This window comes from Equus przewalskii, chromosome 19 (assembly GCF_037783145.1).
Source record: "Equus przewalskii isolate Varuska chromosome 19, EquPr2, whole genome shotgun sequence".
Classification (NCBI taxonomy): Eukaryota; Metazoa; Chordata; class Mammalia; order Perissodactyla; family Equidae; genus Equus; species Equus przewalskii.
In genome coordinates, this window is record NC_091849.1 from 29,715,248 (window position 1) to 29,742,429 (window position 27,182).

The 27,182-nt window shown below is 49.4% G+C and overlaps 1 protein-coding gene across 2 annotated transcripts; it reads right to left on the bottom strand.

The window, feature by feature from the left end:
• Positions 1-5,343: 5,343 nt before the first annotated feature.
• On the bottom strand, positions 5,344-27,173 carry TRIM26 (tripartite motif containing 26). 2 transcript variants are annotated; one of them, XM_008543909.2, is made up of 8 exons: positions 27,031-27,173; positions 14,903-15,390; positions 14,623-14,718; positions 13,062-13,292; positions 8,921-8,943; positions 8,316-8,431; positions 8,043-8,075; positions 5,344-7,478 (listed from the first exon to the last, which is right to left on the bottom strand). In XM_008543909.2, the coding sequence occupies exons 2-8, from the start codon at positions 15,338-15,340 to the stop codon at positions 6,796-6,798; spliced, it is 1,620 nt and encodes a 539-aa protein (XP_008542131.1). In that variant the 5' UTR covers positions 15,341-15,390; positions 27,031-27,173; the 3' UTR covers positions 5,344-6,795. The 2 variants fall into 2 exon arrangements, with proteins under 2 accessions (XP_008542131.1, XP_008542130.1); XM_008543908.2 differs by having other exon boundaries at positions 26,129-27,125.
• Between the last annotated feature and the right edge of the window lie 9 nt (positions 27,174-27,182).

A 27,182-nucleotide genomic window follows, 5' to 3' on the forward strand; every position in this document is an offset into this window, starting at 1 on the left:
ATAAATGAAAATTTGGGTGAGTTTATTCTGAGCTAAAATGTGGGGACCATGGCCCAGGGCCTTTCTTCCCAAAGGAAGAAAGGGCACCAAAGAAGTAGGGTGTACAGAGTGGTTATATACCTCCAAAGAGGCTGTTTCACATATGATTGAAATGTCCCTTTTACAATAGTCGTGAGACTGCTCTGTCGGCACAGTGATTGATGGACACAGCAGGTAGGTCTGCTGTCTCCGTGGACACAGCAGGGTGGCAGGTCTGTTGTCTTGAGCTGGGTGGTCACAGGTGAGCTCAGCAATCAGTTCGTAGCCTAAGGAAAAATGCTTATCCTTATGGAAATGCCAATGTGGGGGAAGTCTCACCTTTATCTTAAGGGCATTTGTTCTTGCCGTAGTAAATGTTTAAAGCAGATATACAATGCATGCTCAACGGCCATGGTCAGGCTCTTTTGGAAAAACAAAGTCAGGCTGAATTAGGTTTACACCAAATGGCTTCCTCATGCACTCCAATATATACTATTGCTTGCCATTTCTATTTGTCACTGCTCATGACTCCTCCAGGAAGATTCTTCTGGAACCTCCAATCTCTCCTCGCCATCCAAGTCCATGAACTAGGTGTAGGATGGGCACTAGCTCATCGTCTCCACAAGCCAAGCACCAGCTCCAAGCTGATTCTCCACTCCATTCTCTTTATCACATGCCTGAGAAGACAGCCTGAATAATCACCATCTTATCTGCTCAATTACCATCAAGGGCCTTGACTTTAATGCAAATACCACAAGTCAGGCGTTAAGGACCTTCTCTCTTCCTGCCTCCTAAAAATACGCGCATCACAATCCAGTCCCCTAGTTCCACCAACAGCCTCACCCCGGCAGTGTCCCATTTTCCCACGTCCTTCCACTCCCTCCATCATCCGCAGCCAAAACTTGGTTTGCTGTCACCATCACTACTCAAAAGAAGTAATTAAGGACAGTTAATGGAGGGACTATTTACAAAGACGTGTGTAGGGTTAAGGCAGTCCTGGAATCTTGGAGAGTTGTAGCTCCAACAGAAGCTGTGGCCTCAGGTAGACGACAGCAGCATCAGTCAGCCCATGGGCCCAGGAGGGGAAGGGGAACAAACACTGACCTCTCTCTGTTCCCACTCTCATCTCCTGCAGGGGCCACCTATTGGCTAAACCCAATTAGAAGTCAGAGGCAAGAGAGCCTGGTTGATGCAAAGAGGTCATCTTTGCCGGGCACAGACAGGGTGGAGAAAGAACAGAAAGCATCGGGTGAGGCAAGCAAACAATATCTACCACTTCCCACAGCCCAATTATTAGCACTCATCTTTTTCAGCTAAAGTTTTCGAACAAGTTGTAGCTGCTCTTTCCACTCCATCTTCTATTCTCTCCATTTTGCCAAATCCACTGGCTACTTCCTTGTTCTTATCTCCATGACCTCTCAGTAGCATTTGACACAGTTGACCACTCCCTCCTTTAAACATCTTCTCTTGAGTTTCAGCCCCCTACTTTATTGGGCTTCTTTCTACCTAACTGGCCACTGGTTATTATTTTTTTGCCAGCTCCTCCTCTGCCTGGCCTATAGATGTTGGAGTACCCCAATGATCAGTATGGGTCTCATTTTAGTTTTATCTTTACACTCACCCCATGGCACCTGTATATTTTTTACTCCCAAATCTGTAGCTCCAGCCCTGACTCTTGGAACCCATTACCTGCTTGACTTCTCCATTTAGATGTCCAATAGACATCTCAAACTTAACACAGGCAAAACAGAAGTCTTGACTTCTACCGCCTCTGCTTCCAAACCTACTCCCCAGTCATCCTTAACTTTCATCTTTATCTCCTTGATCGAACCCAAAATCCAGGAGTTGTCAATGATTTCCCTTCTTACGATCACCTCCAATCCATTCAGTCTAATTAGCAAGTCCTGTTGACGCTATCCTCAAAACCCACCCCAAATGTGCTCATCTCTCCATCTCTCCCATCACCCTAATCCAAACCACTGTCATCTCTCACCTGATTTACCGCAGAAGCCATCTCTCTAGACTCTCTACTTCCTTTCGCTCCCTGCAATCATTCTCTAAACAGAGATCTTCTAAAAAATTAATCATACTTTTACTGTCTATTGCATTTATTTTCTGATATACTATATATTTGTATTTCCTATGCTTATTTTTAATGTCTTCTTCTCCCTTCTAGAATGTAAGCTCCTTGAGGAAAGGGACATTTTAAAAAACTGATGCGGGGCCGGCCCGGTGGCTCAATGGTTAAGTGTGCATGTTTCTCTTCTGCAGCCGGTTTGCCGGTTCGGATCCCGGGTGCGAACATGGCACTGCTTGGCACGCCATGCTGTGGTAGGCGTCCCACATATAAAGTAGAGGAAGATGGGCATGGATGTTAGCGCAGGGCCAGCCTTCCTCAGCAAAAAGAGGAGGATTGGCAGCAGATTTTAGCTCAGGGCTAACCTTCCTCAAAAAAACAAAAACAAACAAAACCCTGATGCATCCCAAAGTGCCAAGAACAGTGCCTGGCAAATAACAGGTGCTCAATATTTGCTTATTAAATTAAATCGTTACTCCTCTGCTTATATTGCTTCAGTAGCTTCCCAATGCACTGAGAAAAAAATTCAAACTCTAGCATGGTCCACGAGGCCAAGATTCGTCTCTGCTCACCTCCCTACCACTCTCCCTGCTCTCCCATAACCACACTTTAGACAGTCTTTCTTTCCCGATTGTCCTTGCCTGATGACTTTGCCCTTTTCTCTGGCTGGTGTGATCTTAGACTTTCCTTCTCATCATTCAGATATCAGCTTTAACGCCACCTTCTCTGAGAAATTCTTTCTAATCATCTATTATAAACTCAACTCCAGATCACCATCCATCACAGTCCTATTTTAGTTCTTTGCATGGTGCTAATTACTATTTTATTTTAGTTCATTGCCTATCACTCTTCATTAGAATATAAACTCTATGAGTGCAGGGACTTTGTTTACCTTATCACTGCTGTAAACTAGAAATATTCTGGCACATCGCAGGTACAAAACAAATGAATTCAGGAGACATACGAAGGTTGAAGATAACAGACTTGAGAGCACAGCAAAAATGGAGAAAAATCATCAAGAAATAATTCAATATTTTCCCAGAATTGAAAGGTTTTGAATTTCTAGAGTGACAGGGCCGACTGAGTTAATTAGCACAACGGGGAAAAAAAACTCATACAAAGGCATATCAAGAAATTTAAGAGTAAAGACACAGGTAAGAACCTATAAGCTTCCAGAAAGAAAACACAGGCCATATACAAAGGTTCAGGAATCACAGTGTCACAGGAATTCTCAACAACAACAGTGGAAGCTAGAAGGCAATGGAGCAATCAATGTCTTTGAAATTCTGAAGGGAAATTATTTCCAGCCAAGAAACCTATACTTACTGAATCTATCGAGTAAGTGTGAAGGTAGGAGATATTTCCAGACATTTAAGATTTCAAAACTTCCATGTACCATTTCTCAGGAAGCTACTGGATGATGTTTCACCCAAATGAAGTAAATTAAGGAGAGGGAAAATACAGGACAAAGAAATAGGAGAATCAACCCAGGATTCTCAGCATGATGGTGAAGGGAGATCCAGGAAGCTGTGCACAGGTGAGGAAGCAACTATTCCAGCCCGAAGGTCAGGAGGCTTCAGGAGAGATGCATGAAGAAAACAAACTGATAAGAGCACCTGATCACTGTACATCTTTAGAGATTTTGACAACTGGTGAAGAGTTGGGGTTCAATTACCAAGAAGGATGTAGGAAATGAAGTAAAAGGGGGGAAAAGACAATTAACTCCAGGGAAGATAAGGCTGCACAGGAAGGAAAAGCAATCGTAGTTTACCACACGGCCCAGGAGTAAAAAGCTTTTACAGACATAATAACACCCTGAGTACTTACCTGATGTTAGGACCACACTGAAGGGGTGGGGATGGCTGGGAAGAGTGTGTGCGTTGCGACCACGGGGAGGGAAAGGGAGAACAGAACTAAATCCTCCTTCTCCACAGTGGGAAATCAGAGGGTAATGCCCCAAAGTCATGTTATTTAGAACAAATGAAGGTAAACACCAACATAGTCTATTAAAAAGGATGAACGGGACCCCTGGGGAGAGGATTGGGACGGTTCTTTTTTCTTTTGTGATAAGCATGGTAGATAGATTTGACCACATGTGCAGGTGTAGTTCAAAAAATCCCCTTAAATATGAATATAAAAAATAAAAAGGTTGTAAAGAATTTGTTGACTAAATCTTGCTGGCAACTTTCTGTACTAAGGCGGTGACATAAAGCACACATTTTTGTTTACTCTTTTGCAAGGGTCTTTTATACTTAAAAAGTTTTTTTATCTTCTACAGTTTATTTTGGACGTATGACACTCATAAAACTCATTTAAGCAACAATGACCTGAAAACATTAATATTTTGTCCAAAGGAAATGTTCCCTACTGAATAACTATTAGCTTTTAATTATATGATGATCACCTTAAAAGTTTCAAAAAAATCTCTCGTTGTTTAAAAATTCTTTCCAAAAAAAGATAAAAGGCATTTTGATACTTATGAAATTATTCCATAAATAAAAGATCAGTAGAGTATGAGTTTAGGGAATGATTCACATCAAGCAACAAAAGAAATTTAACTTTTCAAGAACATGCCAGTAATTACTGTCTCTCAGGTTCAAATGTGGATTAACTGACCTTATTATAATTGATAATGCACGTGTTATTTCTAATAATTGACAGATACTTTGCAAATATGTATTTAGGAAGAAAAGATAAATTAAAAAACAATAAAAAAGGAAAACATAAATGAGTCCACACACGAGTGTACAGGAGGAAACACACCCGTTGTCTCTAGTATAATCTTAGAGGTACTTTCCGTAATCCTTTCTCTTCTATCTTTGAAATGGCAATTAAAAAAAAATGAGAAAGAACTGCAGGGCTGAAGCTCTGTAGGTTATATCTTTTTAGGGGCACTGCTTATTTTCCCAGCATTGCGAGTGTGCTGTGCTGGCTGTCACCCTTCTCACGGGAGCTCCACCACACACTGCAAGCGCTGGATCTCAGCTCCACTGCAGGACAGAACGAGGCGGAGCCTCAGCAGTGGCCGGGCTGTGTCCACTGAGGGGCTCTTCTTTGGGGATTTCCAGAAATGACAGCATGTGTGCAAACAGAGGACAGAAAGCAAAGTCGCAGAGTTCTAACCGACCCAGAGGGGACACAGAAGACAAACTTTGGGCTAACGCTATCAGTGGAACCTTTTTGTAGACACAGACTGAGAAGGGCTGGTGATATCTCAGTTAGAATAAAATATATATAAATCCAGGCTGTTCATTCAACAAGTTTTTATTGAGCACCTACTCTGCGCCCAGCACTGCACTAGGTGCCATGGAGGATACAAGAGAAGTTTAAGATGTGGAATCCGCCCTTGAGAAGCTTACAAAACTAGAGGCAGAAATCAGATGTACACGTGACTCAGGCAGCATGTGATATAGACACAGAGTGCAACGTCCAGACAACGTGGTGGCTAAGAGACTCCCAGATCCACGGGGGTGGGAACAGTCTCTTAGAGCAGGTGAGGAGTTAAAGCTCGATCAGCAGGGGACTGGCAGAGTGCTCAGAATGGGCAAAGGCTGCGAGGTAATCCGGCTGGAGCGGGGCGCTCGTGTTAAAGTCTGGCACTAGGGCAGCCAACACGGAGGCTGGGGCTTGGGTTGAGCTGTGAGCAGTGAGGATACGCTAGTCCCTCTCTTCACAGGAACAAGTGGGGGGCCTGTGGACTCCTGCTGCCTCCTCTCCTCTCCCCACACAGCCCTGTCTTGCCCTCCCCGACCCCTCCCCTAGGAAAACAGAACCTCCATGCTGAGCAGGGCCGGTGACAGAAGCCTAATGCCCTGCTGGAGAAACTGATCACAGCTTCCAAGGCAGGGCAGGTTTTGCTTGACTGGACATTTGCCCTGGTGTTTTTAGAAGACCGATCAAGAGCAGAATCATCTGGATTGTTTTAAAAACTCTCCTCAGAGACCAGCCCACAAAGATCACCAATCACAACTGTTACCCCAAAGCCACGTGTGTCCGGACCTTTCCCCTAAGACCACAGATGGCTCCAGGGTGTCCCACCTCCTGGAAACTTCATATGCTCAACCCAGGTCTCTGAGAGGCACAGACTCTGCTCTGTACCTCACTTCGGGGGGCTCACTTAAACGGTCCGGGAAGCCTCAGTGGGTTTTTATTCAGTTCATTTCCACGTATGTGTCACTCTGAGTTGGGGTGGCAGTATGTCTGTTTAAAGTGCCAGGGAAGGCAGGCAGCAGGAGTGAATCTGGGCAATGGGGAAGCTCTCAAATTTGAGGACAGCAAAATGGCCTTGAGTGTAATGGTCAACTGGTCTTCCCCAAGAACAGCAGGCATGGGATGCCATACTTGGCAAGAAAATGCTGCCTTGACTCTTGTTCAACAAAGAGTATGCAGAGCTGGGTCAAAGGCTGTGGGAAGATGGGAGGGAGGAGCCCCCACAGACTGCAGGGTCAGAAGTTTGCATGGGACCCCCCCAGGAGTTGGGAGAAGAGCCTGACTACAGCAGTGTGGATGGAGCAACAGCACTTAGTGAGGTCTCAAAAGGGCCACGGCCGTAGGGAGGGGAGCAGCAGTGGACACGGGATCCCTCTTCTCTCCTGTTCCAGGTGCTCTGGTCAGGCACCTCCTGCCCCTAGTCACAGAGTCTTGGAATTCCAGAGAAGTGAAGCATCTGTAGGTGTGGGGCCAGGGACAGACGACGGGGCTCAGGGTCTAAGCAGGAGGCGTGTTCCCGGCCACTTGAGCCACAGGAAGGGGACCAGACGCCGGGTGAAGGTGGCAGTGAAGGTGTAGATGAGTTCTTGTGACTCCGCGTTGGTGAAAGTCACGGTGCCCCCTTCGTAATCCAGGGCGATGCCCACCCTCCGGGGCCGCAGCGCCGGGAAGAGCTCGGCCTCGGGGTCGGTGTTGGCCCAGATGCCCGCGGAGGAGAGGCGCAGGGCCCACACCCCGTCCTCCGGCCGCAGGGAGAGGTCTCCCTTCCTCTTCACAGAGTCTCTGGCCACCCCCACCATGCAGCTTTCCAGAACTTCCTCTTCCTCCTCCTCCTCTTCTTCCTCTTCATCCCCCAACGATTCCTCGTCCTCATCCGTTTCCCAATCGTCGTATCCGTCCCCATAGCCAGCCTCCTCTTCCTCCTCCTCCTCTTCCCCCTCTTCCTCCTCGTCCCCCTCCTCTTCATCCTCAGACCAGCCTTCCCTCTCCACCTCCACCTCCCAGTAGACCTTGCCCCAGGTGAAGCCCTTACTGCCCAGCACCCCCGGCTCACAGTCAAACTGCTGGGGGTGCAGGTAAGCACCCTGGTACAGGCTGGTGTAGGTCACGCACTTCCAGTCCTCTGACAGCTGCAGGTATCCACTAGCTGACTGTGGGTCCAGGGTGACACTCACTGTGGGGACAACAGAAGGAACAGTGTCACCAGTGGGCTAGGAGGGGGCCCCTGGTCTCCATGGTGTCCATGGCAGGGCTGGCACACTGCATAATCCAAGGGGTACTATTCACATCTTGGTCTAAGTGAAAGGGGCCCTCAGGGTTACGCAGCGCACAACCCGATGGCAGGGCTGAAAGGCAGCACAGCAGTGGGGCCTGGCGCAGAGATGGCCTCTGGACTTAGGATGCCATTGCAGTTGGCTCTGCATATAGGAGTCACGTGGTCAGGCAGGTCAGAGGAGACTTAGTCACAGGGAAAGAACTGGTGGTAGGACCTGTGAGGACAGAATACCTAAAAACGGCACAGAGGAGGGGCAGACTATCAAGTGGAGGCCTCTAGTGTAGACTAAGGAGCAGTGGATTGGTGAGAAAATGCAAGTGGGGATTTAGATTTGCAGCTGGGAAGTTCTCCCTGTTGCATAAGAGAAGGGATAACCTGGGGGCAGCAGGGGGCAGTCCGAATCTCTATGGGGAGAAAATTCTTTATTAGAGGTAAATCTGGAACAACCCTGTGGACTCTCACCTGTCTTATATTCCAAGTCTCTCAGCAGCTTCCCTGGAGAGAAAAACAAAACATAGCAATGACCCTCTAGCAGAAAACTTATGGCCCATTTCTTACTTCGACAGTATTAATTCTGTGACAGGGCTCCATCCCCAAGATCCCAAGAAGAAAAAACAACCAGGAGACCCTCAGAGGAGTGAGGTTGGAGAATACGATGGTAAGGAGCCAGGCACCCTATCTCAAGGTGGCACCCTAGCTCCTGACTCCAACCGCAGTGCTCTCCCCAACCCTTACCTTGGAATTCTCTCAGGCCCCGCTGAAGAGACAAAAGTTTATCTGAGAATTCTCCTGTCCTTTTTTTAACCAAACGAGCAATGGGTTTCCCAATCCAGAACTTCTTCCGTGGATACCTGAGAAGATGACAGGCATAACCTGTTACTTAGCTCTTCTTATACTTCTCTCAATCCTCATGACAATTATGAAGGGGGAGGGAAAGGTACCATTATCCCCAGTTAACAGACAGAAAAACAGGAACTCAAAGACACTAAGTGAACTGCCCAAGGCTGAGCCAGGACTCAGGACCATCAGCGGACTCAACATCCAGAGCTCTCTTGTCTACTAAGCCACATTTCTACCCCCGCCACCCTGTCCTGTCTCAGACGAGGACAGTGGGCAAGGATCTGGGATTACACAAAGAACTCGCTTCGGTGGAGAGCAAGTCTCAGTTCTCAAGGAGGCGTTCTCGCTTCCCAGGAGAGAAGGTCATCAGGATGGACCATGGGATGGGAACCTCGGGCACCGTATCACTCCCAACTAATTCAAATGGCTCGCAGTCAAGGGAAAGGGGAGGGACGCAGGCACAGGGGAATGAGGCGCACTGTGGAAAGAAGCTCTTTTACCTGTTTAAGAAGTCTCTGGTGTCCTAGAAGGGAAGAAAGCACAAGCATCAATGTGAATCAAAGAAGACTTCATTCATTTGTACCAACACTGCATCACAGGCTGGGGGCACATCAGTGAACAAATAAATGTGGCCCCTTCCTTATAGAGCTGACATTCTAGGGACAGCATTGGATAAAACAACAAGAAAACTAACAAAATAATCACCATGGCGGAGCAATGGGCCAGGGGGAGTGGGGGGCAGAGATGACAGGGCCAACTTCTCTGAGGCAATGACGCTTATGCTGAGATTTGAAGGAGAAGGTGCTGGTCAGGTGAAGAAAGGGAAGAAGGCATGGTGGGAAAGGGCTTGGCAGAGGAGGCAGTGGCCAGACCATGCAGGGCTGCACAGGCATAAGAAGGAGCTTAAATTCTGTTCCACATAGAGTAGAAAGCCACCAAAGGGTTTCAAGCAGGGGAGTGATAAATGTGATCTGCTGTACATGTGGCTGAGACTGCTAAGTATCCTCCAGGACCCATTCTCCCTTTCTTCCTTTTCATAACAGAACAAAAAACTTCATTTCCCAGATTCCCCTGTAACCAGGTCTGGTCACGTGACTAAGCTCCAGCCAATGCAATGTGAATGAAAGCAATGACTACAATTTTGGGGTCATGCCATTAAAAAAAAAAAAGAATTGCTTTCTACTTCCTCTTTTTCTCTGGCTTAATTTTGGATATGGTGGTGGTGAGCCCAACTTTAGCTACATAGCTGAGGACAATACTCCTTGTGGTTGGTGGACCAACCAGATGGAAGTCACTGGCTCTCTGAATGACCTCACAGACAGCTGCCCTGACAGTTCTGGACCTATCACCTCTGAACTGTTACTGAGAGGGAATAAACTTGCTTTATTTGAGTCACTGTACTTGAATTTGATAGAGCTGCTAACCAAAATCCCAAGTGATCAATCACTTGGCTTCCTGCAGAAAATGGATCAAGGGAGGCAAAGCGAACACGGCGGGCCAGTCTGGAGACTGTTGCTGTGGACCAGGCAGGAGATAAAGGTGGCCTGAGCCAGGGCAGTGCAGTGGAGACAGAGAAGCAGCACGTTCCAGGTATCTGAGACAGACGTGACTGGGCATGCTGGTGAAGGACAATCGAGGACAGGCCCTGGCTAGAGCAGGAGGGAGTATGGTGGTGCCGCCTGTGTGATGGGACAGGGTGGAGTGGGGAGGGGGTTCTTATGAGATGCTGGTTATTTCCATTCTGTGAGTCTAAAGCCTCCATAATACTTCATACTAATTTTTGCTTTCCTTTCACTCATTCCACAAATATTAAGTGCTTCCTATGTGTCAGGCACAGCTCTAGAAGCTTGGGATAAAAGCAGTTAAAAAAAAAAGAGATACAAATCCTTAGCAGAGGAAGCAGACAGCAAACAATGAACATGAATACACTTTGCTATATTACTAAGTGATGAGTATTAATAGGAAAAGAAAAGAGTAGGGTAAAGGGGGACTGGGCTGGGGGAAAGGGGTGGCAGGCGGGCCCCTTTGAGAGTGAGATTTGGGAAACAAATGCAATCACCAAACTGTGGAAGACCCTGAGGCTCTGCTCCCGGGGAGCTTAGAGCTACACCCTGCCCGGCCTATGAAGCAGTTGCCCAGAGACTGGTTGTGAGTTTGTGGCAAATCCTTCCAATCTGTCCCTCAAAACAAGCAAGTCCGAGCCAGCTTCAGAGGATGGGGCGACAAATCTGAGGCAGCGTGTGTCAACAAGTCTGCTGAGAAATGTGGGGTAAAGGGGCAAATAAACAGGCGGTGGGGCGGGGGGTGGTTAGGGAGCCAAGAGGGCATATTCTGTGACAGGAGTTCTAGAAGAGCAGAAAGGGAGAGAACGAGGGCCGTCTAAGGGTTAAAGGTTGAGAGTAGCCCAGACAGGGTGGGACCTGGAGACTAGGGCAGGAACGCTTCTCCCAAAGGACACAGGAGAGACTGGGGAGCCCCAAAGCAACCTGCAGCCACACACTGGGCCTCCAGGGGGAAGCAGCCTGCCCAGGGCTCCTGAGGACCTCCCAGCCCTGAGACGTCTGGTGCGGGGGTGATACAGCCAATCAGAGCAGAGCCTGGGGCAACAAATCACGGCAATCTTGAAGGGGACATGCCTGGGTATTAACAGAGAGCACGGTAGAAGGTTCCTCACGGGCATGGAGGTGACCAACATGGGGGAGGCAGAGGTGCGACCTGCCAGTCAACCCTGCAAGGCCCGTCCAGGGCTGAACGGGGGCGGACGCCAGTGTCTCCATGGCCTCGCCTGTCCCCTTTAACATCTTCATGATATTCTCAGTTCAGAGATCTTTCTTTCCTTTTCCATCACTTTTGTCGAAAGGTCTCTGTTTTACATCTTTTGTCCTGCTGCTTCTCCCTCTCATCTGTATTTCCCTACCAGACTTTTGGATCAGGGCCCCTATTTTACAGGGTCTCAATCTTACTCTCCCTTGGCAGTCAAATAATCTCTGGGAAAATATTAATGACAATTAAGGAGTTAGCTGTCCAGTTCCCTTAAGCAAAATCAAATCCAAACAAGCACACAGACAAAATCCACCAGCAGCAGTTCATGTACTGGTTCTAAGCTGACACCCACTTTTCTCCCTTCCGTCCTCCCACCCCACCTGGATGTCTTCGATCTGAGTGGTCTTGGAGGCACTGAAGGCCGGGTCTCTGCTGGTCCCCGCATCTCCTCTGGGTGGACTTGGGAGAGGCCCCCCTCTGGGCAAAAGCAACTAGATTTCGGCCCCCACCAGCGCCCTCAGCCATGTCCCTCCCCGCTCCATGTGTAACTGCACATCCAGTGTTGGCTGTGGCAGAAGGAAGGACGTGCATCTCTGAAGGGAAAGGAGGAGAGGAGACGGGGAAGGAGAGGGGCAGCAAGTGACCAAAGAGTCTGAAAAAGAAATCTGAGGGCACAGAATGACATCTGGAAGAAAGGAGGGCGCCAGAGGGACATTTTGGACAAAATGAGAGAAAAGAACGAGAGCACAGAGGCCTGCGAGTCAGGCCACCTGGTCTGGAGCTTTGATTTGATTTCTGACCTGCCCCAGGACAGACCCCTTCCAGCCTCTGGCCCTGGGTGATTTCATCAGTGGGGGCTGGACTGGAAGAGTTCTAAATCCCTGCCAGTCCTGGTTAGTGAGTCTGACGCCACAATGATGGAGAGGCAGGCGGAGGCCATCTCTTTACGAGACCTGTGCTGGCACACATACCCGGACAACTTGCTTTGCCATCTCTCCCCCGGCTACCGATCTGCCCTGCCACCGGCCTGGACAGCATTTTCCTAGAGGAGATTCTGGGTGGTCCTGCTGCTGAGACAGGCCTAGCCACTGCAAACCACGCAAGTGGAGGGGATCATCACATGGGCCTTCTCCCGGCCCGTGAGGGTGGCGAGATCGAGCATGCCCTCTCCAAAGGCTGCTGAGCACCATTCAGGGCGGTGAGACTCCTCTGGGACGCTCCAGGAGGAAGGAGTTGTGGTGTGATTTCAACTCGGCAACCTGCTCTCTAGTCCAACATTCTCCCTTTCTCAGTATCAAAGCTGCCTTCTCCAGGAAGCGTTCCAGAGGCACCCTACCTGTTCCACATCTTTCTCTGAGTGTACACACTCCCGAAGAAAACCTTGCCCGTCTTTGTCTCCCTTCCCCAGCTGCCCATCTCCTCCAGACCTTGAGAGAAGTCACCATTCAGCCCTCCCTCAGCCAGCCTCACCACCCCAGGCTTCTTCATCTCCAGAACCATAAAAAGCTTCCACTGGACAAGCGTCTGCCAGGAACTTGTTAGAACAGAGGTTCGTGATGGTAGTGACGAGGATGGAGGATGGAGGATAGCGTGAAAATATGAATAACCTTCCCTTCCATTTCTACAGCACTTTGAAATTTTGTTAGCATTTTTTTTGCAGAAAATTTACTTTTTTAATTGACATGCCAATCATCTCATTTGATGCTCATGCGACTATTGGAATAAGTGGGACGGGTAAGGATTATCATCCCTATGTTTCAGATGAGAAAACTGAGGCCCCGAGAGGAAGGGACTCTCCCAAGGTCCTACAAGTGAGGGGCCGGATGGAGACCTACTGTCCTGGTCTCCCGGCTCCCTGCCCCAGCGAACGTCTCTCACCTGCATGAGCTCTGCAGCCGGCTGCTGTGCCTTGTCCTCCAGCTCGGAGATGACCAGCGCCAGCCGGGCAAGCTCCCCGACGCCCCTGGTCTTGTACTTCTCCCTGCCCTCCGAGAGCTCCTGCTCCAGCTTCTCCAGCTGGTCCAGCAGGTGCTGCTCCCGCTCCCTCAGGAACTGGTGGCCCTGCTGAAACTCGGCCACGATGTACTGCCTCTGGTCCTGGAGCTTCTTCTGCAGGGGTGGGAAGGGGGAGAAGGGAGTGATGTCTCTGCCTCGCGGTGGAGAATCCCTCCAGGATCTGGTGTTGGAGGCGCGCAAGGCTGGCTCTCTTCTCCCCTGGCTACTCCCATTCATGAATTACAGCATTCAGGCTGGAAGGAGCTTTAGAACACTCCTGGTCCAACCTCCTCTCTTCAAAGATGTGGTAAGTGAATCAGTCCAGTTCCCTCAGCCACCATGGGACTGGAATCGTGACTCTGCCCAACTGGTCAGCCCATTATGCTCTAGGTAAACCAGTATGTTCCAGGGCCCTTTGAGAAACTCTATGAGCCAGCACATTTTTCCTCCTGGATACCCATCTCTGTCACCTCTCCCAGGAAGCTTGCCTTGATTAATTTCACCCAAGCCTGATCAATCGTCTCCTCAGCACCCTATTACGTATAAAATATCTGTGTGCACCCATCCCTGCCATGTAGGACTGAATCCTGTTTGCTCCCTCAGTGAAACTGTGGAATGTCTGTGCTCAGGGATCATCTCCTTTCCTGCCTCTGAATCTCCCCACTGAGTCCAGGCTGGGGTCTGACCAGCGTCCATGCTCAGAGGGCCTTGAGGCACTCCTCGACTCAGGCCATCTCCTGCTGCACTCTCTCCCTCTCCCAGGGCCTAATCACTCACTGCCAGGCCTGGCCCCAGCATCCCTCCAACGCCCACTTCCCTGATAGACACTCCCCCAGAAAACTGGAACCCTCTTATCAGTTTTCTCCCTCCTGATCCCATCTCTAATCAAGCACACAATGTGCTGCTTGTTTTCTAACTACTGGCAGCCATGGGCGCAGGCCTCACTAGACACAGTGTCATCGAGCTGGCCAGGCCTCCCTTAGCCTTTCCCTCTCAGCTCTTATCCTGGAGCCAGTGCCCTCCTTCCAAACCCTCTGGCCCCCCTCCACTCTCAGGAATCGGGTCTTTCTCTCCTTCTTTGAAGGGAAGAAGGAAGCCAGGCCTTCCTCAGGTCCCTACAGTCTGGCGATCCCTAGCAAAACAGCAGCAGCTGCCAGACATGGCCCTGCCGCCAAGGTGAGTCCCAGAGAAGGAGAAGGGACCTTAACTGACATCTAGGAAACCCACTCACTCGTCAGATGGGGAAACAGCCCAAAGCCACAGAGCTCAGACTGACAGGGCCTGGGCTGAAACTCAGTCTCCCGCTGGGCGCTGGGCGTCCAGTGCTCACTCTCCCGGGGAGCTGCCTCCTAGCAATGCCTCCCAGCTGTGCCTCTACAAGCGCAGGCCTCTCTGCTCCATACAGCCAATCGCCTTGGGGCTTTCTCTTAACAGCCTCACTTACCAGCGCAGCCAGGATATCAGCTTCTCCCTTCGCCTGAAAGCCCTGAATTTTGTCTCTGTCTCTCCTTAGGGTACTCAGGTGGTTCAGGATTTTTTCCTGTAGAAAGACAAGCAGTGGGGACAGGTGGACGCTCTGGGCGGGGGCAGGAGGGTGGACTCAGGCTGAGTCCTTGGCCAGCAAGAAGCCTTCAGAAGGGTCTTAGCCAGGCCTTGCCTCCGGACAGGAGCAGAGTGGAGCACCCCGAGGAGGGTGGCAGAGCACCCTTTGGGCGCGGGCTTACCCTGTGGGGCTGGGCGGCCTTCTCCACGAGGATGGCCGTGTGGGGCCTGTGCTCCCGGGACTCCCGGCACATCACACACAGCAGCTTCCCGTCGTCCTCACAGTAGTAGTGCAGCTTCTCCTGGTGCCGCTCGCACAACTTCGCGTCCTGCTGCTCCCGGGCCACTTCTCCCGGCTGCCTGCCCTTGTCCACCTTCAGCCGCTCGATGTTCTCCACCAGGCTGGCCAGCTGCCACACGGGTCGGATGTTCTCCTTCTTAAAAGGCTTCTTGCAGAGCGGACAGACAGGGCGGCCTACTGAGGCTGGGCGGATGTCGGTGGTACAGCTGCGGCAGAAGACGTGGCCACAGTCTATGGTCACGGGGTCCCGCAGGTAATCGAGGCAGATGGAACAAGTCACCTCCTCTTCCAGGGTCCGCAGAGGGGCCGACGTGGCCATGGTGTCCTTAGCTCAGAGGGGTCTCTGCTCACTGGCAGTGGCTTCTCCTCCTTGGAGACCAGACATGGAGTCAAGAGCAGGCACGGCAGAGGTGGGAGCCCGGCACAGGGCTGCCAGCTCCAGCCATCAATCAGTCAATCAATAGACACTCATCAGCTCCTACAAGGCTCACACAATATCAGAGCAAAAGGACTTTACCAATCATCTAGTCCAAATCCCTCATTTTACAGATGAGGAAACTGAGGCCCAGAGTGGATAGCTTTGTAGAGTGGAGAGCAGGGCAGCCACTAGCCCCTGCTGCGCTGTTGGGAAAGCACTCCTGCCTCAAGGCACTTTCCTTCCATCTGTTGGGAAATCGCTCTAACGTACCAATTATGACAGAACAAGACACCTGATAACTATCTGCTGGAAAACTGTCATAACAAATACACAAATCTACAATGTCTACTATGTACACGGTGCTCCCTCGGTTGTGCAGTACACAAGCTGCACAACTATTCATGGGGGCACTGAAGAGACTCCACTGTTGGCTCCTCTAGGTGTCAGGTTTCAAGAACTAAGAGCACTGAGGTTCTTTACCAAGACTCAGAAGGCATCAAGAAGCTGAGTTCTGGTGTCCCCCTTTATAGGTGTTTCCCTGGGCTGTGCCATGGTTTAGGCGTGGTTCCCTTCCCCTAGAAAGCTGGTCTCTACCCAGACTCAGCCTGCCAGCAGAGAGTGGCCTGGGCACACTGGATTTGTTCTCAGCTGTGACTCCCTGGTGTAGCTGGCCTGGCTGCTCTGTTGCTAACAACGGGGGACTGTCCTAGCTGAACTCACACACGAAACCATATGGGAGGAATCCTCAGGTGGCTGTGACTGTGATACTGGTGAGGGCCTGGCCCTTGGAGGGAGCACAGCAGTCGAGCAGAGAGGACTTCGGTCCTGTGTACCCTTGCAACCTTGACCCACTTCCTATCTGGGGTTAGGAGCCTCAGCACACCTGATCCAACAGCTGCCTCCTGTCCCTGACTCTGTGTGACAATAGAGAATTCATTTAAGTATTCTGAGCCTCAGTTTATCCATTCATAAAATGGGGATAGTGATACTTACCTTAAAGGGTTTCTAAGGGGGTTGAGTGAAAGAACTATGTTGAAAGTACTAAGCACGAGGGTGGTACACAGAGCGACATCTAGGAGAGAACCCAGAACCCTCAGTTCCCAATTCCAGCGAGTGTTCAAAGCACAGAGTGCAAGAGCAGAAATTTAACGTGGCAGGGAGAGAGGAAGTGTGGAAGAACCAGCCACAGTGACACATGCGCCGCAGAGTCAAAGTAAAGATCGTCTCAGGGTGGGGATTGGGGAATCTGCTCTGCCATAGATCCAGGGAAGGCACATGCAGTGGCCAATGGGAGGAGAGCCAGCAGACGGCGGCGCACAGGTAACCGTGAGGCCGGCACGAAGCAGCTGGAGCCACAGGCTAATCAGTGCTGTTATTATGTGCAGTGAAAGTCCATTCCAACAGAGGTCAGTGGCCTTCGGGTTCTTTCACTGTACTGACATGAATGAGCTCGAAATAAACCCCCAGGCTCTAAGACCCAAAGAGAAAAACAAAGCAGGAATATAAGGTCTACTCCTTGAGGATCCAATGCAATAATATACAGAAAGTGCTTTATAAAGTGAAAGTACTGTATAAATGTAAGGGATTATTACATGGCTGACAGTAAATCCCAACTGGAAGCTGCAATGAAATTAGAGACGTGTGACTTTAAGAGATGCAATGAGAGTGATAAAGCATGTACGCACAAAGCTCAGATGGAGGGATTAAAGAATTTAACTGGTAAATGAAGGCAATAAAGTTTTAGAATGTTAGTAAGGCTAGTAAAAATCCTAGGAATTCCCTGGTCCAGCTTCCTGGTTGACTGCTGAGGAAAAAAGCCTGACCCAGCATTTCAGCTGTAACACACTGCAAAGGGTTAGCAAGGAGGAAAGGGGCACCACGCTGGGGAGTCCTCGGGGCTTTGACTAATTGAATTTAAACTAAATTCCCGACCCCAAAGATAACACATGCTATCCCCCAACGACAAGACTAAAGAGAAATAACCAAATGCAAACTGGACCCTGGTTTTTAAAAAAAAGCTATAAAAACAGTTCTGGAAAATTAGAGGAAATTTGACAAAAGACTAAGTATTAGATCATACGAAGAAATTATCATTAATTTTTGAATGGTATTTATTGAGGTTATGTATGAGAATGTCCACATTGTTAGGCAATGCAATGCATGCTGCAGTCCTCAGGCCTGCACGACTACGACCTACTTTTAAATGGTTCAACAAAACAAAATAAAAAGTTAAAAAATTTTCTGAGGAGAGGGGCTATAGTCTTCTATCATTCTTAAAAGAATTCATACAAGAGTCTACCAAAGATGTTAAAAACCGCTAATAGATTACGGTGATGATACCGTGCAGAAGCTCAGTACGCATGTGCTGAACAAATGAATGGATGCAGAGGGGCTGAAGGCGGTGCTCATTGTACAGAACCATGTGGTTGAGAGTTGGACGTTATCAGACAAACGAAACACAGTACACGTCTATGTTTAATCCTATCGCTTGGTTATCCAGACTCCATCTTGAACATACAGCACATATTGAAAGATGCTTACTGTGGCAGCGCTGAAGACACACGAGACCCGGGGTGTCAATCCACGGGGTGAACAATCCAGGTTCAAGTTTGTGCTCTGTAACCCGACAGCCAGGTGACTAACAACTTCTTGGCGACAGTATTTACTTAGGACCCACCCCATCTGCCGTTGACACATCTTATGTTACTCAATGCTCAGGTACTCTTCTGAGGAAACTGAGGCTCAGCGAGGGTAAGCACCTTGCCCAAGGGCACACGGCTAGGAAGCAGTGTGTGGTGCATGTGCCTCCGCCTAATCCATTACACTCTCTTCCCACCAGGCAAACTGTAAACGGGGTCTAATACCAGCTCCTTTGTCAGGAAGCTCAGATGAGGTCATCCGCACGGAAGGGCTTTGTAATGGGGAGTGCTGACAAAAGTAAAGGGGCACTATTACTGCTGATGCTGACCGAAAGCATTCTAGCCTTAGATACGGCAGGAAACGAGGTTCGAGTATGAGACTCGGGCAGACCAGAGTAACTGCCCACCACCACACACCCAGTCCTTTCAGATCCTACGTGAAAATAACCCACTCCAAAACTTCTTCCCCAACGAACCCACTCCCCCGTGATTCTGCCCTTTCTATCATTTATGCCTTCAGCATTTTCTCTCTCAATCTCTCAACAGGTTTCCACAATAAGGGGCAAAACTATTATTCTCTTCTCCATTCCTGGCTCTTGGACAGACAGAACAATAGAAAGCCAGAGTCAGAAAAAACCCTAGAGTTGACACGGTCCACCCAACTCCCTTTCCCCAAATGAGAATTTGGAAACCTGAGGAAGTCATGTCATGAATTACCTTATACCAGAAGTCCCACATCCCCGCTCCAGGGCAGGCAGGTCTTCTGCCCCTTCAATAAGCCCAAAGCTGACTGGGATTCTGCAGAATCAGGCAGAACTGGAGACCCTCCCTACCTTTCTGAGGTCCCCTTTCCAGCAATCCACCCTTCCCATACAACTCTCTGGATCTCAGAAATACCTACTCTGCATATGTCAATAGACCGGCCAGGTGACACCACGTAATTTCCGGAAGTTCCCGCAGCACACTGCGGGATGTGGACGCCATGCACAATTCCTGGCTGCGAGAATCACTGTGAGCTGCAAAAACCAACTGAGGGAAGCGTTGCTGTCAATGTCCACACCCTGTGGGCAGACACTTGCAATCCCCACCCCTACTCCTGCCCTGGGCCAATTCTAGAGGGAAAGGGTCAGAACTCTGGCCCTCTGCTTCTTAACTTCTGCCCTAGCAGCTGCTAAACTCTCCCTCTCTTTCTGTGGCTTCCGCTGCCCCACACCCTCCTCCTGCCTCCTGTTGCCTTGGGCTCCTAGACTCCACAGAAAGGGACCGTAGAAGACACTAAATCCTACCTGTGGACTCCACGGCCCAGACAAGTGAGAGGAGGGGCCTGGATTTGCACCCTGGCATCCAGGCTGCTTCTCAAGCCCACACTTGGGGCTCTGTACCCTTCGAGAACCCCATTTAAGGGCTCTTAGGGCCCCAGAGTAACCCCCATTTCTTAATCTGAAAAAAGCAAATTCTCCTAGAAGTAAACTTCTGTAACACCTCTTACAAACCTGGACAGGACAGAATTCAGGGCAAAAAGTAAGTGATCTGGATCTGGTAACTAGAAGAGTGGCCGCACCCCTGCTGATGATGCCAAAGGCCTGGACTCCCCAGATTTTACAAGCCTGGTTGTGGCTGTGGCTGGGCACCAGGCAGTCTCAGGAGATGCCAGTCTGTGGACAGCGCATTCCTGGGGTCACAGGCGGGTTACTTTTCCCCACAGGGCGAGTGTCAATGCTGCTCTGAAGCACAGTGCAGGCCATGCAAACCACTGGGGCCAGGCCAAGACATGGTCTCAACAGTGGCAATCCCCACAGGGCTCAGAGAGGGGCACGGCGGCAGCAGCTAAGTAGGAGGTGGATAGGACAAGGTTTTAAAGTGCCACTGAGGGTTTTAAGTAGCAGGATGTTATAATTCATTCAACAGTTAACAGATTCTGTCATGCGCCACATAACAACATTTTGGTCAACAATGGACAACATGTATGACGGTGGTCCCATAAGATTAGTACCATATAGCCTATATGTGTAGTAGGCCAAACCATCTAGGTTTGTGTAAGCACACTCTATGATGTTTGAACAATGACAAAATTGCCTAATGATACATTTCTCAGAACGTATCCCCGTTGTTAAGCAACACGTGACTTTATTTATTGAGTATCTACCATGTGCCAGTCACTGAGGATACAGCAGGGAACAAAAATAGGAAAGTCTCTGTCCTCCCAGAGCTAACACCTAGTGACATAACTGAGTAATCCTTTGGAAGCTGAAATCAGACCTAATTCTGGGGCTAACACAACTCTCAAGGGTTCCCTGATGTACTTAAGCCTCCTCTCTCCATGGCTTAGTGCTCCAGCCACTGTGGCCTCCTTTAGTCCCTCAAACACATGCTGCCACGTGTTAAACCCCAATGTGCTTGCGTGACCGCCCTGGTTAAAACCCCTCGGTGCTCCAGGAGGAAAGTCCAAACTCCTTCCCATGCTCTGAGGCCCCAGATAATCCAGGCCTGGCCCTTGTCTCCCGGCGCATATCCTGCCACTCCCAGTTTAAACCTGACCTCACAGTCAAACCAAACCCTCTCCAAGCCTCAAAACAGCCATGCTCTTTCCTGCCTGAGCCCTTCGAAAATGCTATTCCCCCTGCACAGAACACCATTCCTTTCCGCTTAGCAAACTCCTTTTCCAGCCTGAAGTCCCAAATGAAAGCCACCTCCTCTGGCAAGTCTCTCCTGACCTGGAGACTGAGTCCACACGTTCTCTCCCTCGCACAGCCCCCCCACACTATACCGTGTACTTCTCTGCCATCCTAGATCCTGACTTATTAGTATAATCACTTGTTTGGTATCAGCTTTTCCCAACAAACAAGGGCAGAGAATGTGGCTGCCTTATCCTCAGAATCTAGCACAGTGCCTGGCACAGAGGAAACAATAAAACCTGGCTGAGGAAGTGAAGAAGGCACAGGCAGAGCATCTGATGCCCACAAACTGCTTCCTGAGTGTCTGCTGCACTCATGCAGCACTCTCAGCCCTTGTCCTTTCTCTCCGGCAGGATGCTCAAATACTAGAGAGACGCAGTTCTTCACATCCTGCAGCAGCCAGAACAGCGGGCTGCACATCACCAGCACAGCGCCAGTCACGGTACCCAAGGTTTGGCTGCAGGTACAGAAACCAGAAGAGAAGAAAAAGCTGCATCCGAGGAAATGGCTGTTGTGGAATAAATTACAATGCTGATAATCGCTCCTTCTCTCTTCTTTAGTTTTACACCTAGGTATGCATCCATAAATGATACAGTTTATTTTTCCCGGCTTTGAGCTGCAGAGGAATGGAATCACATTGCATTTTGCAGGGGAGGCCTATCAACATCATGTTTGTGAGGTTCATTCATGTGCTTGTGAGCTGATTATGTTCATTTCATTGCCTTATGGCTATATAATTCTGCTTGTGATATAGTCTACTTCTGACGGCCATCTGGGTTGCTTCCAGTTTGGGACAATAACAAACACTGCCCTGTGAACATCTCTGCACAGGTGTCCTAGTACACATGGGCAAGTAGATGCATCCACAACTGGACTAGATCAAGCCAAATTGTTTCCAAAGTGACTGTACCAATGTATATTCCCACCAGCAGGCTGTGAGCACTCATGTTGGTCCACAGCCTCGTCAACACCTAGTATTGTCGGCTGATAAATTTTTGCCAGTCTGGTGGATGGGAAATAGAATCCCATTGTGTGTATGTGCGTGTTTAATGCTTAAAAAAAAATAGAAAGACAAAGAAACAGGGTAAGAGAGGCCCAGTAACAGGGCAAGGAATCCCACAGCAGCAGATCAAATACTGTGCTCCTTGGTCCACTAGTAGGCACTGTGAATGTTTATCTTTTGCGGGGAGGAATCCTTTCAGCTTCCAGTCTTCCCTCTTTTGCTAATTTTACCCAATTCCTGTCTGGGAATCATGAGCTTAGGGCGGAGCTCTCTCTCAGCTCAAGGGTAGAGCAAGAGAATAATTCTTAAGGCACCCCCTGGCCACAGTGCTCGTTCAAGGGTGAGAACATGATTCAGTCACAGGGAGTCACAAGGAGACCTAGCTGAGACAAGGGCAAAAAAAAAAGATTCTTGTGGTTTCTCAAGAACTTGCAAGAAGTGAGGTCATACGGTTTGGAGTTGCCAGAGCAATTCTCCTAACCAGAGGGTTAGCCTGTTTGAGAATGAAGCCAAGCCAGAGAGGAAGTGAAAGAAATCAGGTCCTGATGGCATCTTGTGAAACCCTGTATCAAGCTGTGCCTGAAGCTAGATCTACCCTTGAACTTTTCTGTCATATCAGCCAATAAATGCCGGCTTTGCCCAGCCAGCTTGGACTTGTCTGTCATCCGCAAAAAGAAGAAGATAAAAAAAGAACCCCTGACTAATACAGCAAAGGAAATAAAAGTTACCAGGGTGAACTATACAAAGAGCTTGTGCAGAAAAATCAACCTAGTTATCTAGACAAAGGTCTTGTGACAAAGGTAGACACCAAGTGGCAGTTCTCTCTCTGGTCCCCACAGGTAGAATACAACCTGCCAGGACATGCCAGATCTCAGCCGTCACAGCCCCTTTCCACAGCTCCTAGAAACTCTGAGCGAGGAAACACAGGCAGAATCTTCCTTCACCCCAGCTCTTATTCTAACCAAAGCCCGGGTTAAGACTAAAACCTCGATTTTCATCCAGCCTCAGCTACTCTCTGTGCAGTCCAGGGCCAGATTCTTGACCTTTCTGGGTCTCAATATCACCATGAAGAAAGAGGGGTGGGGGGGAATATCTAGGCCATCCACAAGACAAACTGAAATAAAGGTTTAGCAAACACACCAGCACGTTTAATGTGCAACACAGTCATTGCTGTTATCAAGAGCAACTGCAAAACAAACAGAGCCAAAATCTTCGGGTCAGGCATCGCAGTTTTATTGTGCTGATTTTTGACAATTTGGCTCCTGGGCAGGAAAAAGCCAGTTTATCAAATTTAGTTTTGCCAAGATCATAAGTGGAATCAGTGAACTCACCATCTATGGGTTAGTGAGATGGAGACATCTAACCATTCATTCCTGAAGGAAGGAGGGATCTAAGCCACCAGCTAGGGAGTTCCTATTTTTCATCAAATTTGAGACACTCACGTCATTGCATTTTAGCATCTCTGAAATGTGATCAACGGCATGTCAAAATTTAACTGACAAAATATTTTTTCTATGTGGAATATAAAGTAATTGATGGCATCTTAGATTTGGTAAAATGTGTAGCATACTTCCTAGAAAGTGCTGCCAGGGTCGTCTTTTTAACACACAGATCCCAACCTGTCACTCTCTGGCTTCGAAACTCCTGGGGTTAAAACCACACAGCAGGGCACACAGGCCCCCTACAATCTGGCCCCCACTTACCCATCCAGCCCCCATCCTGCCTCACCCTAATGCTGGATACACTGAAGCAGGAAGACAGCCCCTTCTTCAACGCCCCCACTCCCTACCCTTTGCCCTGGTGCACACTCCTTCCTCAGTCCCAACTCATCCTTGCAGGCTGGAGTCAGATCACTCACTCATCTCTGAGGTCCTCCCTGCATCCCTCCCACCTCCAAGCTGAATGAATCGCTCCGTCGGGTAGCACCTGCAGCACTGCATTTCTGTTATAGCTCAATCACACTGCTTCATAATTGACAATTTTACCTGTCTTTACCCCCCACCAGAGGGTGAACCCAAGGGTCATGCCTCACTGATCTTTTTATCTCCAGCATCTGGCACAAAGTAGGTGTTCTGTAAATGTCTGTGAACCTAAATGTTATCCCATGATTCCAGAGCCCCATTATCTTCTTCATTCTCCCTCTTTTCGCCATACTGCCCTTTCCACTTTAGTCTTGCCTCTGTAGAGGGTTCCAAGGGCTCCCCTCAAGATGTTCTTGACCACAAACTTTACCCAGATCTCCCCCACCTCCCTCCACACACATAGCTTTAGGGGGAAAGTCAACATTCCATTTCTACCAAGCTGGCAAGTTTTAATTCACCCTGGATGCCAGCCAAATTAAGCCTTTGTTTTCCAAATCCAATTTCTTCCCCTTCTCCATGTCTTTTCTATTCTGATCCTGGGGGGTCTAAGTCTGAAGTCACCCCAAGAAGCCTCAGTTCAGACCACGGGCTCTCTTCTGTGGCTGCTGTGTTCTGTAGGGGTCGGCCTGGTCTGAGTCCAGCCTGTCACTCCTTTTGGGAAAGTGACAAGTAAGAAGTCACCTCCTACTCCAGGACCTCAGTTTCCTGACTTCTTAACAAGGTGAGAATAACAATGTCTTGTCAAATTCACCAGGCTGTTTGAAGTTCAAGCAAGGTCACATAAGTAGAGGTGTTTTCAACAGCAAAATGCTCTATAAAAATACGTGCTAGGAAGGAGCTCAGGAGCCAACCTGAAAGAGCTCCCAACGGCTAAAGTAGCAACAACAGGAGCAACAAATTAAAGTGGTATCGGACTATAACCCAAATTATAAAGTAAATATCTGTGAGTCCATAGTGGTAAAAATAAATGATTGAATAAGGTAATAAATAAGGCAGAAGGGAGAGACAAATCTCCCACGCGGAAGAATTCCAAATAATATATGTACATACTTGCTCTTAAGGAGCGGATGGCATACTCCCCACTCCTTAAGTGCAGGCTGCACATGGTCTGACTACTGTCCAAAGAGTACAGTAAGGAAGGGGGTAAAAATAGGGGAACTTTACCGTTTCGGAGAAACCGTCAAACACTATCTCAGTCAGGTGATCAAGATCAACATCAAGTCAGAAATCACATTGCTACTATGTATCCTTGACATCATGGGATGAAAATGACAATCTACCTCTGTGGTCTTCCTCCCAAGGACCCATAAGCCCAGCCTTAGGACAAAAACAACAGATACATTCCAGCAGAGGGACATCCTCCAATATACATGACCAGTACTCATCAAAACTGTCAAGGTCATTGAAAACAACTAAAGTCTGAGAAACTGCCACAGCCAAGGGGGTCCTAGGAAGACGTGAGAACTAAATGTAATGTGGTAACCTGGATGCGATCAGGAAACAGAAAAGTACTTAGGTAAAAACTAAGGAAATCTGAATACACTATGGACTTTGGTCAATAATAATGTATCAATATTGGCTCATTAATTCTTAACAAATGTGCCATACACTTTTAACATAAGATTTAACATAAGATGTTAATAAAAGAGGAAAAGGTTTGGGGTATATGGGAACTCTTGTTTTAGCTTCATAATTTTTCTTTACATCTAAAACTGTTCTATAAAATAAAGTCCACTAGAAAATTGCAATTTGGGAACAAAAAAAAGCCTATTTTTCAAAAAGCTGATTCTTTGAAACTTGGGGGGAAACATTCCATGCATTATGACTGACTAACAGCTAGACAGGAGACTCAGGCATGGGCCCCGACATTGACATTTGTTGTATGCATGAACGAATGTCATTCTCCCATCTTTTGAAGCACACACAAATCGTCGTGGTGTCAAAATCCGAAAGGTACTGGAAATGTGTAAGTGTTTGCCTCCCATTTGCTCCACAAAGGCAAATTTACACACTCTTTTCTAAGGCCAAACAGGGAGAACACCAGCAGGGAAAATGCTAACGTGCTAATGGACTGGAAAAGGGAGCGAATGCACAGCTCCAGGTATAAGTGGCTAAACCGGTTTATTCTGACCAAGAAAAAAAGGAAATGAAAGAAAACCTGACTTTGCCCATGGAGCCGAATTGGCCATCTACTTGGCTCCAAGCAACCAGACCGTCATCCGGGCCCCGCTTACTTCTGGCTCAGGAGACAAGAATGGATCCGTGCGCCTGAGCTGGACAGGAGAAAGCGAGGAAGACCCAGGAGGAAGAGGCGAAGGGAGGGTCAAGCAAGCAGGAGGGATTAGGCCTGGAGGGAGGGCACAGCGAACTTCACCCGCCTCCCGAGCCCGCCCGGCGGCCCGGCCCCGTTCTGCTCTCGCGGCCCGGCGGCCTCGTTTGGTCGCCCGGACCCCGGGACGCGCGTGTGACTGCTGCTTTGCTGCATTTTTCATCGAACGCCCCCTACTCACCGGTCGCGAACTCTGGACCGCGAATCCGGGGCTGGGGTCGCTTCTTTCCCGGGGCGGTCAGTTCCGGGTCGCGATCCTCCGCGAGAACCCAGCGCTACAGCGCGTCCCCGCCGGGTAATCTCCGGGCTCTTCGGAGCCCCTCAGCGAGATTTCCCCCCAACCAGCGCCCGGATTGGCCCCTGCCGAACTCCGCCCCCCAATGGGAACCTTAGCCTCCGCCACGTCACTGATCACTGGGCAAATCCCCGGGCCGCTGCGGGGGGTGGGGCAGCAGGTCAAGAACAAGAAACCGAAATCAGGCAGAGCCGAGGCTGCACCGGAGCCGCAGCCTGAGTTTGGCGCGTTGTGCGAGCTTCTGGGTTACAGGGTGGAAGGCAGCCGAGTTCTGAGACCCTATGAGACCCCTTTGTAGGACTCTGGGATGCCAGCATGCCCTCCCCTCCTCCTGATTCCCCTTTCGGGCTGGATCAGGGTCGGAGGGCGAAGCAAACGGCGCCTGCCAGCTGCTCAACAATAAATAGGGCTCCCTGCCCCCACTGTGGCCCAAATTTGCTTCCTGGACGAGGCAGGCTCTTAGCAAGCAAATGTTCTCAGGGGGTTATTTGCAAAAATTAACTACCATTTCGGAAGCACCTACGATGAGTGAGGCGCTTTACATAAAATATCCTTAAACCAGGCCCCATTCGACAGAAGGGAAAATTGAGGTTCCAAGAGCTTAAGGGCCTGGGCCCGCTCAGTGGGGTTGTTTCCCTCCTCGGCGCTGATTCAGAAACCACAGAGCCCACAAAGGGGGCCGGGACTTGGTTTCTCAGGGTCCCCGGTGGGGAGGTTTCCTAGCGGCTCTCACCCGTCCCCGCCGCCCGTGGCCCCGGAAGCTGACGAAGCGTCCCCAGCTGCCCAACCTGCGCTAGCTTCCTGCTCTGTCTGCAGCCGCTGCACGCCGTCCGGGCCATCCCGTGTGCAGTCGCTGCTGAGTCCCAGGCACCATCGCAGGAAAATTCCGCTCCCCTCCTCCCCCCGCCCGGCTCCCCGAGCCAGCGGGGCGGTCGCACGG

Coding starts and splice junctions, on each gene's coding strand:
- TRIM26 (XM_008543909.2), bottom strand. CDS start 15,340: ATGGCCACGTCGGCCCCTCTGCGGACCCTGGAAGAGGAGGTGACTTGT. Junction 14,719..14,902: donor AGGCCGCCCAGCCCCACAGG/GTAAGCCCGCGC, acceptor GTCTTTCTACAG/GAAAAAATCCTGAACCACCT. Junction 13,293..14,622: donor CTGATATCCTGGCTGCGCTG/GTAAGTGAGGCT, acceptor CCACCCCTGCAG/AAGAAGCTCCAGGACCAGAG.